Here is a 16619-nt window from a genome sequence, read left to right on the forward strand (position 1 = left end):
TCATTATTTATCTTGGCACTAAGTGGTAAAACCATGTCTTGGGTTTTTTCCCCTGTCTTGGCATATCCAAGAGAAATAAAATATTCTCAGTTTGCCTAGAAGGAAATAAAAGCTTTTATAATTTTTAGGATATTGTTTCTCTTAGGAAAAGAAATGAATTTCGAAGTTTAGCACAATAAAGTACAATTATTTTCCTGATTCCATTTGAGCAGCCAAAGGATGTGGAGTTGCTAGTACAGATAGTTGCAATTACTCTGAATAGAGATTCTCCACCTAGATACTAGTCAGCTTCATATCATAGGCGCTTCACGATCTTCATCTGCTGGCCTTAACTCGTTTTTGCAAACAGAAGCAGGTGCAAACAGGAACTATAGCCAACAGTATGACAGAAAATAGCTGACATAATTCTCAGCATAACCTTATTGTGATGTCTCTTGTTTTCAAAGACCAGTCTATGTAATGTCAGCAGCATACACCTGAGGAGGTTAACACTGTCACAGGACTGCAGATGGTTGTTTACCGTGGAGCTTGTGCTAAGGCAGTGTATACCAGCCACCCTGCATTCATATTTTGCCATGTTTCCGAAAATCAAATTATCAGAGCCTGTACACTGAAAACTATGTTAAAAGAAATAGAAGACACATAGAAATGCTTTGGATTGAAAGAATTAACATTGTTAAAATTCCATGCCACTTAACAATACGCAGTTCCAGTGAAATGTCTAGCAAAATCCCAGCAACATTCTTCACAGAAATAGAACATAGAGCATAAATTTGGAATGATGACAGACCTGAGTAGCCAAAACAATCCTGAAGAAAACAATCAAAATGGAGGTTATCATATGCCCCAACATCACACTGTACTACAAAGCAGTAATAATCAAACAGCATGGTATTGGAGTAAAAATAGACACAGATTAGTAGAACAGACTATACACAGAAATAGACCTACACGTAATTGGCATTTAATTTAAGTTGAATTAGGAGCATACAATGAATCTTTTCAGTAAATCATGCTGAGAAAACTGTCAGCCACATGTAAAAGAATAAAAGCAGATGACTGTCTTATACCACACACAGATATTAATTCATAATTGGGTGTATAAATGTAAGACCTGAAACTATAAAATACCTAGAAAAAATAAGGTCCTTGCCATCAGCCTTAAAGAGACCTCTGGAGGTTTGGCAGTAGTGTCGAGGGAAGCAAAGGCAGAATATTAGCTGGAACTGCATCAAAACAGGGAAGAAATCATTGTCAGACAGAAAAAACAGCCGACTGAATGGGAGAAGACACTTGCAAATCATATATCTGACAAGGGCGGGTCTGATACCCCAAATACATGAAGAATTCATACAAATCAGCAATAAAACAACTCAATTTAAAAATGGACCAGATTTGATTGGGTGTTTCCAAAGAAGGATAGACATGTCCAGCAGCACGTGAAAAGATGTTCATCATCTCTTATTGTTAGGAAAATGCAAGTCAAAGCCATAGTGAACTATCACCTGTACCTGTGAAAATGACTATTAAAGAAAAAGAAGCATTGGCAAGGTTGTGGAGAAAAGGGAGTCCTTGTGCGGCTTCTTAGAACGTAAATTGGCACAGCCCTATGGAAAAGCAGCGTGGAGAGCCTCAAAGCATTAAGAATAGAAATACACCAGAGAGCTATTTTGCACACCCATTATCTTCACAGCATATTTCATTATAGTCAGCAGTTGGAAACATATTCCCATTGAGAAATGATGTGGTATATCCACACAGTGGAATATTACTAAGTTGTGTGTGTGTGTGTGTATAAAAATGAAATTTTGCCATTTGCAACAACGTGGATGAGCCGAGAGGGTGTTTTGCTAAGTGAAATAAGTCAGACGGGAAATTCTATTCTTATGTAGAAGATTGAGGAACAAAACTAATGAAGTAACCCAACAAAATTAAGTTCCTAGAGTAAAGAAACAAAAATAATAGTCACTAGAAGGGAAGGGCTTAGAAGGATGGACAAAGCTGGTGAAGAGAGTTACTTGCATGGTGAAGGATATGAGCTAGACTCTTTGTGGCCAACAGGGTGCTGTATGTATGGTGGTTGATTTGAATGCTGTATATCTGTTAATCAGTGTTTAATAAAAATACTTAAATTTCTAAAGAATAAAAGCTATTTGTTCCAGTTGTTCTCTTAAAATGTTCTCTAACTCAACCTAGAGAAAATTGAACTTATTAGAAAATTGATAGTTTTAGTGTTTCTGACTTTGTTTGGTCTTGTTTCAAAGACAAAAGGACCAGATATCTTCCAGAGAAGTATACTTGGGCACATCTTACCAGAAGCAATGGTTTGTTACTTAGAAAATTACGAGCCTGAAAAATTTTCTGAGATTTTTCTAGGAGAATTTGATACCCCAGAAGCAATCTGGAGCAGCGAAATGAGGTAAGTGACCAGTTGATTGTTGTATTTTTATATCCAGAATCTTTGTGTCTCGCCATCTTGTTACGAGAGCTGCTTTCTCTGGTTGCATAACCTGAAGCTACCTTAGTCATTGGACCAAACCAAATCATGGTTTATGACAAGACCAAAAAGTTTAATCTACACTAACAGATTGACAACATTACTGTTACTATGGTGGGTCTTTGTGTAAGAGTAGAGCCTATTACTGTTGGTGTGTTTTATTTTTGAGCACTCTATAGAATTGGTTAAGTTTTAGGCAGTGAGCTAATACATGTATCAGGAATATATAGGCATAAAATTAAGACACACCCCCTGGGTGTTTTAAAGTGAAACTATATTCCACTTAAGAAATAAGCCCACTTACTGATAGAATGGATCAGACCAGAAGTACCTGAAGTCATTTCAGAATGAGAGCTCCCTAGTCAGAACTTTCTGACTTTAGCAGAATGTCTATGGGCAGTGCCATAGGGGAAAACCTGAGAAAAACAGAAGGGAGGCCCAGAGAAGATGTCAGTATCTAGATGGACTCTGTCCAGGAAAGGTTTAGCAATTCACTGTCACGGCTGCCTCCTTGGGGAGAACCTCTCTGGCCCCTTGGCCCAATGGCACTTAGCCTTGAGGAGTCACTGTGCCTTGGCTGACTTCACACAGTGCCACTTGCTGGTGACTTGACTTCTCTGTAGGTTGATCTGTAGGTTTGGTGTGTTTCAGCTACCAATTTTGATTGTTCTGTGTGACAATCATGTTTTCACTGGTACCAAATACAGGAATATGAATTAGTTTCTAACATAGTTTTTTCTGTATAATCTTGTTCTGTTGAGATTGGGTCATATGAGTCTCCTTTCTGAAAGATGTAGCGCTGATCAAATCAAGGTTCTGCTTAGAAGAGAGCCAGACCCCAGACTGGTTAGGTAACTGAAATAAACATCATGCCATGTGCACCTTCAAGTTGCTAGTTAACTTGACTTTCCAGGCTACACCCATATGCATCTATGCCAGTTGACCTTTTGATGATTGGTTTTTCAATAGGAAGGATGGGCCTAATTTTAGCTTTTTTTTCTATGGCCTTCTTTATGGACAAGTGTTACAAATACGTTCATAGTGATTGCATATTTTTATACAATAAATCTAGAATACCCCAAATAACTTTCTTACTTGCTCTTATGTTATGCCAGTAATTGGTGTACTCTAGAGAAGGTCTATGTAATTACATTGCCCGATCTCAGTCTTTTCTGTAAACCTAAATATCCTTCACTAATGCTTGAAGCTTTTTGTAATTGTAGGCGCCTCATGATAGAGAAGATTGCTGCTCATCTTGCTGATTTCACACCTCGTCTTCAGAGTAACACAAGAGCACTTTACCAGTATTGTCCAATCCCAGTGATCAATTATCCACAACTAGAAAATGAACTTTTTTGTAATATTTATTATCTTAAACAACTTTGTGATACACTCCGTTTTCCAGATTGGCCAATTAAAGATCCGGTAAGTCTGCAGATTAATTTTGTGCCGCCTTATCCCATAAAAATAACCCCTAATCACTTCTGGGTAATATCTTCCTTCTGTGATAATAATAGTTCCTCACTTATTCTAACCACTGTGTAACTCTGAGTATAATTCATTATATGGGGTAAATCCCAGATTGAAAGATAATTTTTTGAGGTAATATTAAGAATTTAACAGTCTTGATCTCTTGTGAGAAAAACGAACCAAACTTGGTTTTGTGCATGTAATACAGTTGTATACTGTGATAGATTGGTGGAAGCTTGTCTCTGCCATGGATGAAGCTCGCAGATGCGGGGTTGAGTCTCAGTTTGGCCACTGACAGCTCTACATAACAGCATTTAGTACATTACTTGACTTCTCTAAGACTCGGCTAGATAATACTGCTAAACTTAATAATAGCAACTGTCTCATATGGTTGTTGGGAAGAGTAAGTGAGAAACCACATAAGAAGCAGCATAATTCCTGACACACAGGAACTGTAAGTATGACTTGAGTGTCTACTGTCTACCTGGCCACAGTGGCACTAGGACCCTCCCAACTCAAGCCCTTGGGTATCTGTTGGAAAATTGGCCAGTGTAGGCCTGGGTGCTCACGTTGGTTTGTTAATGTAGCAGCAAAGACACCATTATCCTTACCAGCAGAAGATTTAAGAACCCATGCCATTTGTTCCACAGTCATTAGCCATTTGAAGGCCAGTAGGCTCTCCTGTTCCAGATGCAACATGACGTAGTAAAAAGTGTACAAACGCTCTAAATCAGGCTAGGCTTGACTCCACCCCATCACAAAAGTACATCTGTCTCTCAGAATCTCAGTGTCTTCATGCATTATTGAAATTTTGTGAATGAATTAAATCTGCTGTAGTGTTTAAATAACCTAGTTTCTAATAGACATGGAAAAAATATTAACTTTCCTTACCCACTACCCAGACTCCCTTGTGTTTGTTATTGCTTACATTTGTTTGAATGCCAGATTACCAATCATTCTTTTAAATCATCTTGAGATGCATGCCATGGTATATTGCTTGCTTTCTTGCTACAGTGTATCTTTTGCTAATTCCATGTCTTCAGTAGTTTCTGAACATTTATTTAACAATTAAGAGTAGAATCAGGGCGCTCCCTGATGGTGCAATGGGTTAAAGCACTATGAAGTTATGCACCCACTGCAACATGAGTTTGATCCCCAGCCAGGGAGGTGACCCATATGGTGTGGCAGACCTCTCCTGACCACAGCAGTGTATTTCAGTGCATCTGCTTTTTCTGCTATCCACTCTGTCTCTGGTGAATCCTCTCATCTGCTGCACCTATACTGGGCCTATAACCCAGTTCTGTATGCATAAATAAATAAATCTTTTAAAAAAATCAAAAATTAGCAAAGAATAAAGGTTACTTTAAAAAAAGAATATGGAGCCTCCCTGATGGTGCAGCAGGTTAGGACACAGCACTGCAAACTGGCTGTAGCCACTTCAGTGCAAATTCAGTCCCTGCCTGGGGGTGATCCACTTGGCACAGCAGACCTCTCCTGACCCACCCACTGCTTCCCTTAGCAGATCTGCCTGTTCTGCTCCCCACGCTGTCTCTGGTGAATCCTCTCACCATCTCTGCACCTCTGGCCTGTACCCCAGCTCTGTATGCATAAATAAATAAACCTTTAAAAAATAAAAAAAGAATAGAATCCAATACGAGTACTTTATTAAAAAGCCTAGGTTTGTCACTTTAAATAAATTCAACATGAGAACTCTATAATTTAAACCTTATATTCTGAAATAATTTTACTTAAACAAATATAAATTTTAATCCTTTGTCTTTTAGGTTAAGCTTCTAAAAGATACCCTTGATGCCTGGAAGAAGGAAGTAGAAAAGAAGCCGCCTATGATGTCAATAGATGATGCCTATGAAGTACTTAATCTCTCTCCAGGAGAGGGGCCGTGAGTTGTTTTCAGTTTTGCATTCGCAAATACTAATGCTTTAAAATACTAATATCAAAAACTAAGTATTAGGCCAATAATTTTTAAATGTTTAGCTTATTTGATATTTTTTTCTGTGGAAAATAACCATATGGAACTATGTCCATGTGATTTTCATTCACTCCAGATTTATTAGCAGATTTGCATTCTTGGTAAGTCTTACCAAGATGGTTGACACACCTGCCACCATCTCTGATAGTGCCGTACTTCCTCTTTCCTCCTGTAGTTTGGCACATGCATCAGGATGGGATCTGATGATGATATGTCTAAAATTGACGTGACAGATGCATAGGGAAAGAATGCAGATTTAGCTTGATATCAGTGAAGTTTTATGATATTGTGCATTAGAGGAAAATGGTTGAAAAGACATTTCCTTAGTATAAAGTGAATATGTACACTTTGGCAAGACTGATATTTCAAATAACTTAGAACTTCAAATGACATTTTGAAAATAAATTTCATAAAAGTTTCTTATTGAAACCCAGAACATGATATTGTAATATGAAGTGAATAATGACCTTGTAAGGTTTTTATCTTTCAACTGTAAATGGTAGCATATCAAGAGTGATCTTACTGGGTTTAGTTTGGTGTATCATTTAATATATGGTCACATAGAATAAATAGTTTTTAATTTTTTTACATGATTATATAAATAGTTTTCTTGCAGATTCTGTTCATGAAATAATTTTCCTATTTAACAGGCATGATGAGAGCAAGATCAGAAAAGCTTACTTCAGACTTGCACAAAAATACCACCCTGATAAGAATCCGGAAGGGAGGGTATGTATTGCTTTGCAATTAGAACTTTGGGATTGACTCTTCTTTTGCTCTGATGCTGTTTTAGGCAGCTACAGGATGAACTCACCCTCTTCCAGTGTCTGCATGTGAAACATGGCCGCGTGTTCAGCTTGTAGCCTAGCTCCTATGGTTGGTCCCCCGCATGGACTGTCCTTGTGACTAACAACTTAGGACTTTATTCTCTCTCTTTACCCATATCTGCTAGAGAATATGTCTGACAGGCACTCACCTGAGTAACAAAGTCAGGAAAGAGGGTGAACTTGATTCAGTTGTAGGTGATGGTATTACCATCCAGATTGCTTTGGGTAATTTTAAGTTTTTTTAATGGCATCCAATGTCATTGTTAACTGAAGAGGAGAAAGTTCAGTCATCTGCTGCAAGCATTCCCTGATGCTACCTTTTCCAGTGTCCCATGAAACATAAAGATGTTTAAGGAATTTTTAATCAGAAGTCAGTTTTGAGAAATTTGTGGCAATACAAAGTCATATGGAGGAGAAAACAGTAAAGATAGAAAAATATGTTGAAATCAAATTGTTTACAGACTTAACTAGGTTTAGCTTACAGATACTAAAATACTCTAAAGGTACATTCAATATTGGTAAACCAGTAAGGTATTGTCAACAGGAGTCAAGAAATAGATTAAAGATCATAATATAGTTCACTATTTTAAGAACTTAACTTTAGGTAATGTCAGATGGAGGCATAAGTCTTAGCCCTAAAGGCAGCTGACTTTCGGACCATGGCAAGTAAGTTAACATCATTTTAAAAATGAGGATGTTAATGGTGTACAGTTCATGTGATTGTTCTCAGGATTAAATGAGGTAATGAACATTAAGCAGTTAGCATAGTGCTAATATGCCATTGATTGTATAAGTCAGTGAAGAATAATTTTTGGGTAAATTATGGTATTGAGATCACTAAATAGCTATGTGGGGGTAAAAAAGATTTCACCTTGAATGTGTACCAATTAGAATTAACTCCTTACCATAAAAAATAAAAGCCCAAAAAAAGAGTAACTAGAGAAGGTATTGACTAAATACAAACCAGCTGTGTTTAAGTTGTGATTTGGAACAATATAAATTGGAGAATTAATTATCTTTGGCTACATACAGGACATGTTTGAAAAAGTAAACAAAGCATATGAATTTTTATGTACCAAATCAGCAAAAATAGTGGATGGACCAGATCCAGAGAATATAATTTTAATTCTGAAAACACAGAGCATCCTCTTCAATCGTCATAAAGAAGGTAAGATTTGTATTACTTTCAAATTTTAATTTATTCTCCAGCTAATTTTATAGCTAATTTTATCATTTATTGCTATAGCGTATTTTAATAGATTTAGAATTATTATTGCAAAAGACTCTTTGAGCTGCATTTTAAATAGAGCAATGGACTAGTTTCCTTTAGGAAGACCCAGAATATTTAGTTCATACCTTTCACTGTCTACCTATAATTTCCAATATTTTGCATTTCCAACAAGGTTTTATTTCTTCCTATGGAATTTCCATTCTGTGGAGGTATTTGGTGAGTTTTTATTTTTAGCCATTTATCAACAAACTTATGAGATATAATATGGATCTGGAATTTAAGGATTGTTTGTTTTGCTTAAATCACAATTTGGATGTATGATTTTGAGGAAAAGAGAAGTCAGTGGGAATTTGTGAAGCATGAGGAGTGCTGGGTGGCTGAAGACAAGTGGAATTGCTTGCATGGTCATCTAGCACTTTGGTCATTGAAAGGAACAATGACTAACTGATTGTGCTTTAGTTATATACCATTTGCCATAAATCAGAATGAGTTTAAAGGCAGCTTTTCAAGCCATTGGTTGTTTGTTGTTGTTTTAAAATTTAATTGTGCATAGAAAAACTGGGCTATAGGCCAGAGACAGAGTGGGGAGCAGAACAGACAGAGCCACTGAAATACACTGCTGAGGGGAGCAGTGGGCAAGGCAAGGAGAGGTCTGCTGTGCCGTATATGGGTCACCTCCCTCATGTTAATTCCTCATTGAAAGGACTTGACACTAATTCACTTTTTTCCCTTTCCATGTGCACACATGAATATACTTACGGTGGGCGAATTAGGACCAGTTCCAACGCACTTTTCAAGAACCATCTTAGTAAAGAGTTGATATAAGTATTGGTAACCCTGAAAGGGCAGAAAGTTTTGTGGTAATTTAAAGTAAGATTATAGTGTTCTTAAAATCTCACAGGCCAATTTACTTACATCTTCCTGTTTAATTAGTTAATTTAAAAAGAAATAGAATTAAAAGTAGGGCACTTGTACATTTTAGCTTTCACTTTTAAATTTGCTTATCAAATTTAGGTAAATAAAGTTAAAATTTCTGTTTTGTATTTCTGACAACAAATTATATTTAGTATTTTCAAACATTTATGATAACTGGTAAAATAGAAAAACATAATTGTTATCCAGAAAGCATAAGATGGAATGTTCACTCTCATTTCAATAAAATGTTCCTCACGGTCTCTTCATTATAAAGAGCTGTGTCACGAGTGTTCCAGCCTCTGATACAAGGCTGTCTCTTGCTCTCTCTGATCAGATGAAAAGTTACAAAGATAACATCACACCATAGAAAGTAGATATTCTACAAAGGATCAAAAAATACACTAAATTCATTTACTAGAAAAATGTTCTTTTCCTAGGGAAAACATTTTAGAGAAAACACTGAACAAGCTGCAGAAAAGGAAGGATCCAAGGGATTTATACTAGGTTTAATTTCCTTTTTTAAACTGAAATTAAGAGGCATTTAAGATGTTGATTTTTTTTTTTTTCAAAGCCAACACAGTTTTTGTTTTGTTTTCCTTCACTAACTTTTGGTTATTTCAGATTTACAGCCTTATAAATATGCAGGATACCCCATGCTAATTAGGACTATAACCATGGAAACTTCAGATGACCTCCTTTTTTCTAAAGAATCACCATTGCTTCCTGCTGCTGCAGAGCTGGCTTTTCATACTGTGAACTGCTCAGCCCTCAATGCTGAGGAGCTCAGAAGAGAGAATGGAATAGAGGTAACTGTGGGGTCATAACTACCTTTTGGGCTTACCTTCCACCTAGGTTAGCTTTCTAGTATGAATTAGGCAACACAGAATTCACCAAATGTAAAACACAAGTGATAAGTTTCTTTCTTTTATTCTAATAGATAACATAATGTTGTCATCATTTTCTGGTACTAGAATTAGTGATTTTGGTTTTTAAAATTGGTTGAATTGGAGCTTTATCACACAATATAAGTTGGACACTACTGAATTCAAAATTACTAAGCTTAACATTGCGTTAAAAAGTAGCCTATTGGGAGTTGTTCACTTGTTTATTTAACCAATGTTAACTGAGTAACTTGGTATTTGGTATTTGCTAGTTACGTAACATAAATTATTAATATTTTCTTTCAGTAAAAGCTTTGACTTCAAGTCAAAATAGATCTAGTGGCTGACTGACTTCTTTTTCTGCAGGTATTACAAGAGGCATTCAGTCGCTGTGTGGCTGTCTTGAATCGTTCTAGTAAACCAAGTGACATGTCAGTACAGGTGAGGCTAAAACATACAGAACGTACAAGAAAATAACACTAGACCAGAAGTGTCAAACTTTAACTTCTGTGAGACTCCCTTAGCCCACATGCCCACCCCTCCTACCTGCCCGCCACCTGCCGCAGAGTAAAGTTCAGTGGACCTGAGTGAAGGCCTCAGGATATGATTTATAGACAAATTCCTAGGTGATAGTGATGGTGCTGGTCTGCAGATCACACTTTAAGAAGCACTGTACTAAGCCACTTAGGATCTTTTGGCTTAGTTTTTTCCCCATAAAGCTTGGCTAACGCACCTTTGTCTCTAAACCCACTTTCAAACATTTGTTGCTTTGCCATTTGTATTTTCACATGCCTTCTAACCACTTCCCTATTTCCTTCTCCCATCAGTAGTATTTGAAATGATTTGTTTTCTGCTAAGGCTAAAATTATTGAGTTCTTAATTCATCAGAATTTCGTTAAGGTCATTGTAGAATGTACTTCTTATGTGGCCCTTGATATAAACCAACAAAATTTAGACTATAAAGCAATAGAGAATAGGCTTTTGAGTCATATTCTCTATTTTTGAGATATCCAAATAGAATTTGATTCTTCAAAGTAAATAAACTGAACAAAAATTTCTTAATCCAGAGGTCAACAGACTTTTTTTAAATAAAGGGCCAGAGAGTAGATATTTGAGGCTTTCAGACTACATACAATCTCTATTGCATATTTTTGTGTTTCTTTGAAATTCTTTAAAAATGTGAAATTGTTCTTTGCTCTTTAGCCATACAAAGCAGATCATTTGGCCTGAGTGCCACAGTGGCCTCGGTTGCCAGCCTTGCTTCCGGAGGGGTCTTCACAAAGGCTAGGTAGCCGATAGAAATGTTTAATTCTGCAGCATTTAAGCATTACTCAAAAATCTCTGCTGGTTTGATTTCTTTTGTCTTAAATAAGAATGCACAGGTGACTTCTTTTTTTCTCTGTTGTGTTGTCTGCAGGTGTGTGGACACATAAGCAAATGCTACAGTGTGGCCGCTCAGTTTGAAGAGTGCCGAGAGAAAATCACTGAAATGCCTGGCATCATCCAGGATCTCTGTCGGGTGCTCTATTTTGGGAAGGTAGAGTTCATCTTTAATGCCTTCTGGATACAGTCAGCAATGGGTTTTCTTGTCAGGTAGCCGTCTCCAATTTATAAATAAGTTGTTTTTAAGTAGATTATTTGGGTATCTAAAAAAGTATTTTGAGATGCGTCATTGTAAGAGAAGAATGTTGTGTCTAGGCTGGCCGCAGTGAGTGAGTGTAGAGCGGCGTGTTTAGGGAAGTGAGACTTCACCTGAACGCCAGAAGAGCGGCAAGAAGTCTAGACTAGATCTAACAAGGGTAAAGGGCCAGGTAAAATCTGAAACTTTCATGTCAAGTCACCGCCAGGTGGGGAGGCTCTAAGGGATCTGAGAGCTGCCTGTTTCCTCCCAGTATGGTAGTGCTAAGGAATTTGATAGGTAACTAGAAGAAGAAGAAGGAGATTTCTTAGTAGCTAACTGGGCAGAGTGAGAGCTGTGTTGGAACAGAACAGGATTAGACTGCTTATTTGGGGCTGAAATACCTAGAAATGAGGAACCTGCTAAAAATCTCTCCTGGGCTTTATCTACTTGCTGCACTTAGGTGTGTTTAATAAGAATACAAACTGATTATAAATGGCTGTAAGTTACCCTTACACTTGAGATAACAAGCATATGGTTGCTATTAATACAACTTTTTTTTTAAATAAAAATATGGAAAAGAGGAAAACCTTAGCCTTTGAACACTAGGCTCAAAAGAGTGATTTTGTATCTTTTTACAGGGTTGTTTTTTTTTTTTTAAGATTTATTTTATTATGCATACAGAATTGGGGTACAAGCCAGAGGTGCAGGGTTAGTGACAGGATCACCAGAGACATAGTGGGGGCCAGAACAGGCTGATCGACAAAGTACACTGCTGAGGGGAGCAGCGGGCAGGTCCATGTGGGTCATCTCCGGGGCGGCGATCGAACTTGCACAGAAGCAGTTGTGGCTAGCTTGCAGGGCTACATCCTAACTCATTGCTCCACCAGGGAGGGCCGGGATGCTTTTGTTTTTAAGACTTTGAAGGATATAACATTAAATTTTAAATTGGAATTGAAAGTGTAAGAGGAGGGAACCATTTTGCACAATAAGTTAGCTTGCTTGACAGACTAAGCACACATTCTCTCCGTGGTGCTGAGCTCACCATGATAATTCCATCAATTTTCTTCTCTCAGAGCATCCCACGAGTAGCTGCTCTTGGCGTGGAATGTGTCAGTTCTTTTGCTGTGGATTTTTGGCTACAGACACACCTGTTTCAGGCTGGAATTTTGTGGCATCTCCTAGGTTATCTATTTAATTATGACTATACACTAGAGGAGAGTGGCATTCAGAAAAGTGAAGAAACAAACCAACAGGTAACTAACACTGCTTTAATTCTGAACTTGAACCCAAACCATTGACTAATGCTAAGGCAAAGCTCCAGCTATTCAGAACCCCTCAGTTTATTATGTTTAAGCCCCAAAACTTTTTATCTTAACCCCTCATGCTGGAAGGCTACAAGGCAAGGGAATTCATAATAGCACATATGAGATGTAACTTAATCTTTTCTTGATTGCTCAATTGCCTTCTTGATTATAAAATTATGACTGTTGTTACCCAGGGAAATAATAATGATCCTGTCAGTCTATTGGGTCAATCTCTCCCAAACACTTGAGTTCTTATTTGATTTTTTTAGATACTTTTTATGTCTCTTCTTTCCTATTTGCTTTCATTCAACCATTCACATGTTGGTGCATGCCTCAGCAGGTAGCTCTGCCTACTCGTCCTCTACTGCTCACCCTACCCCAAGTGCTCACATAGTGTGTTAGGTGTCAGTGGGTACCCAGATTCTGATGGACTTTTGTAAAAATAAAGCCAAACCTGTGGTGCATACTTTTTCCAACATCGGTGTTGGGGACTCAAGTGCTTTCTCTTTTGTTTGTTTGCTTTCTGCTTTTCAAATATGTTCTGTATAGTTGTGATTTCATAAAGTTACTGTGTTATTACCTAGAAGATAACAACAGATCTTTGAAGCCATAATTTTTTGTAACAGGAAGTAGCCAACAGTCTTGCCAAGCTGAGCATCCATGCTCTGAGTCGTCTGGGAGGGTATCTACCTGAAGACCAAGCAACCCCGGAAAACCCAACTATAAGGAAAAGTTTAGCTGGCATGCTGACCCCCTATGTTGCTAGAAAACTTGCTGTGATCAGTGCTACCGAGGTATGTGTTCTGGAGGTAGCCTGGGTTTGATAAACGTTGCAAGATCTGTAAAGTAGTAAAAGTACATCAGCATATTAACGTTGATTAGTGTAGAAAATCTAAAAATTAAAAATGTTCACAGGCTTGTTTCCTCAAACAAGAAGTTTATTACTGTAGATTGATGCCGACACATCTCTGCAAAGGTAAATTGACTGTCTGTTTCTCAACGGCAGAGCCATTGTAATTCTTATAACCTTGAGTCAGGTTAGTAAGACCATAAATAGAGGACAAGAAAGTGAACTTGGAATGAGTGTTATATCCCAGCAGAGGATGGGAGTCAGGAGACTATTTTTTTTTTAAAGGTTTATTTATTTATGCATACAGAACTGGGGTACAGGCCAGAGGCTCAGGGGGCGGTGAGAGGATTCTCCAGAGACAGAGTGGGAACCAGAACAGGCAGATCAACGAAGCACACTGCTGAGGGGACAGCTGGCGGGTCAGGAGAGGTCTGCTGCGCCATGTGGGTCACCTCTGGAGCGGGCATCGAATTCCTGCTGAAGTGGCGTTAGCTTCTTAGTGCTGTGCTTTAACCCACTGTGCCACCAGGGAGGGCCCTCAGGAGACTATTTTTAACTGTTATCTTCCAAGTTATAACTCCTTAGGCTTGTTATTAAAACCGAAAAGTGTTAACATACACATGTGGCACACAGTCATCAAAAAAAAAATGAGTATAACCTTGACAGATTCCAACCTCTGACATCTTTTGTAAGAATCATTGAGAAACAATCTAAGGATATAGCATTAAATAGAACTCTATGAATCTTTACATTGAAAAGTATATTTAAAGACATTAAAAGATATTTAACTTAAAAGACAAACAGACAAAATCTCCTTTTTGATGTTGAGAAGCTGAATGGATGGATGGACCTTTTTCAGTAGTTTACTGTAGATATCCCTGAATGGCTGGATTGTGGGCTATTTTGATTTCATCTTGTTTTTTCCTGATTAGATAGGTGGGTAGATAGATTAGATTAGATTAGATTAGATAAGATAAAATAGGAGGGAAGGATCTGTTAAGGTTTTTATAATCAAAAAAATCCTCAAGACTCCAAATGTAAAGTATTTTTAGATTTTTTATGAATTATTTGTTACTTAATCTAGTCTGAGTCAGGTCATTATTTTCAGTGTCCTTGAGTAAGAGAGAAGAGCTTGAGATGCCAATCTTGACCTTTACTCTTTTTCTGGACTTTGTGTTCACCAATATGATACTTTTTAGCTGACAAAACATTCCAGAAATACTAGCAAATTGGTGATTAACCACTATAGGAAAAAGGTGTAGCATTTCAAAATGGTGACTTGAATTCCATCTGGATTTAATATTTAACATTTGAAAACAAGGGCTGTGAATGGCTTTGTATAAGATGGAGGTAAAAACCCAGTATCTGTGGGACACAGCAAAAGCAAGAGTTCAAAAAGTCTCTGTGTTATCTTAAGGGAGTAGAAAAGATGAACAAACAAAACCAAACCCAGAAGAAGGGAGGAAATAATAAAAATTGAGCAGATGTAAATGACATAGAAATAAAAGACAGTGCAAAAATTAATGAAAACAAAAGCTGATTCTTCAAAAAAGTAAGCAAAACTGTAACCAGCAAAGAAAAAAATAGAAAAAGGTCAAATAGAATCAGGGATGAAACAGGGCAAGTTACAGCAGACTTAGCAGAAATTCAGAGGCTCAGAAGAGATTACTGTGAACATGTGTTTGCCAAAAAGTTAAATAACCTAGAAGAGATGGAGGAGTTCTTAGAAATACACAACCATATGAAACGGAATCAGGAAGAAATAAAACATCTGAACAGACTAATTACAAGCAAGGAAATTGAAACAGTTATTACAAGTCTCCCAAGAAAAAGTTAAGGAACAGATGGTTCACTAGTGATTTCTGCCAAATCTTCAAAGACAAACTACTACCCAGCCTTCTCAAAGGTTTACCGAAAATTGAGAGAAGGGTTACATCCAAATACCTCTCATGAGGCCAACATTATGGATCCTCTCAGTAGATACGAGTCATTCAACTATGAAAAACATGAACTCTTGCCATCAATAACAACCTGGATGAAAATGGAGGGGATTATGCTCAATAAATTAATAGAAGGAGAAAGGTGAATACCAGATGTTGTCTCACTGTTGAATATCGGTACAAAACAAAGGGTCAGATAAGAACCAAAGAAATAACAAACCCTAGAAATCTGACTGTTCCGTGAAGGCTACCAGAGAGGGAGGCGAGGGGAGTGGGAGAGCAAAGTGCTGGGCACAGTGGACTGTGGTGGAGGCTGCAGTCGTCTTGGTGATGTGTACGGTGTGTGTGTGGTCCGGACACCTGGAGCGTATGAATGACCCTGTACTGTCATGTACAGTGTTGTAAGCCAGTATTGCCTCAACTTAAAAACAAAGTGGAGGTGATAAAGCACTGCTTTCCGCCTGGCATAGAACTCTGTAAAATGGATGCAATTTCTTTCAAAACATTTAGAGGAGAGTGTGTCTCTAACACTTACATGAAGAGAATTAAACAAAGGGAAAGTGCATCACCAGCCAAGCAGTTATAAACTGCGCAGAACTGCGCAGTGTGGCACTGGGCAAGGTTTGCCATGGGTGTCTGAGCCGAGTATCTGCCCATAAATGTGATTGCCCCTACCAACTTATATGAAAGGTAGCATGATACTGTTCTTCTCTAACTTCTATTTATTGTCTACTGACTGCAAAATAGCTTGGATATTTATGTTCTTTGATACATAGTAACTTTTGTTGTCTTACATGTGTTGAGGCAAACAATCACATTTTTTTTTTAAGATTTATTTATTTATGCATACAGAACTGGGGTACAGGCCAGAGGCTCAGGGGCGGTGAGAGGCTTCACCCGAGATGAAGTGCGGACCAGAACAGGCAGATCAACGAAGCACACTGCTGAGGGGAGCAGCGGGCGGGCCAGAAGAGGTCTGCCGCACCTTGTGGTCACCTCCGGGGCAGGCGGGAATCGAACTCATGCAGAAGCGGCTTTAGATTCTCAGTGCTGTGCTTTAACCCGCTGTGCCACCAGGGAGAGCCAAAACAAT

General features: G+C 38.0%; 1 protein-coding gene across 3 annotated transcripts in view; it reads left to right on the plus strand.

Annotated features, from left to right (window-relative positions):
• DNAJC13 (DnaJ (Hsp40) homolog, subfamily C, member 13) overlaps nucleotides 1–16619 on the plus strand; it is a 101697-nt gene that overhangs the window by 62605 nt on the left and 22473 nt on the right. For all 3 annotated transcript variants that reach the window (XR_001146007.1, XM_012732157.1, XM_004692312.2), the window contains 10 exons: nucleotides 2265–2419; nucleotides 3721–3922; nucleotides 5752–5867; nucleotides 6608–6686; nucleotides 7817–7952; nucleotides 9552–9736; nucleotides 10178–10252; nucleotides 11229–11348; nucleotides 12506–12685; nucleotides 13363–13530. Coding sequence is in view for 2 of the 3 variants with exons in the window: in XM_012732157.1 (XP_012587611.1) it covers nucleotides 2265–2419; nucleotides 3721–3922; nucleotides 5752–5867; nucleotides 6608–6686; nucleotides 7817–7952; nucleotides 9552–9736; nucleotides 10178–10252; nucleotides 11229–11348; nucleotides 12506–12685; nucleotides 13363–13530 (1416 nt within the window). In the remaining variant the exon portion in view is untranslated. The remainder of the gene's footprint in view (nucleotides 1–2264; nucleotides 2420–3720; nucleotides 3923–5751; nucleotides 5868–6607; nucleotides 6687–7816; nucleotides 7953–9551; nucleotides 9737–10177; nucleotides 10253–11228; nucleotides 11349–12505; nucleotides 12686–13362; nucleotides 13531–16619) is intronic.

Source organism: Condylura cristata, unplaced genomic scaffold (genome assembly GCF_000260355.1).
Source record: "Condylura cristata isolate star-nosed mole 26May11 unplaced genomic scaffold, ConCri1.0 scaffold00033, whole genome shotgun sequence".
Classification (NCBI taxonomy): domain Eukaryota; kingdom Metazoa; phylum Chordata; class Mammalia; order Eulipotyphla; family Talpidae; genus Condylura; species Condylura cristata.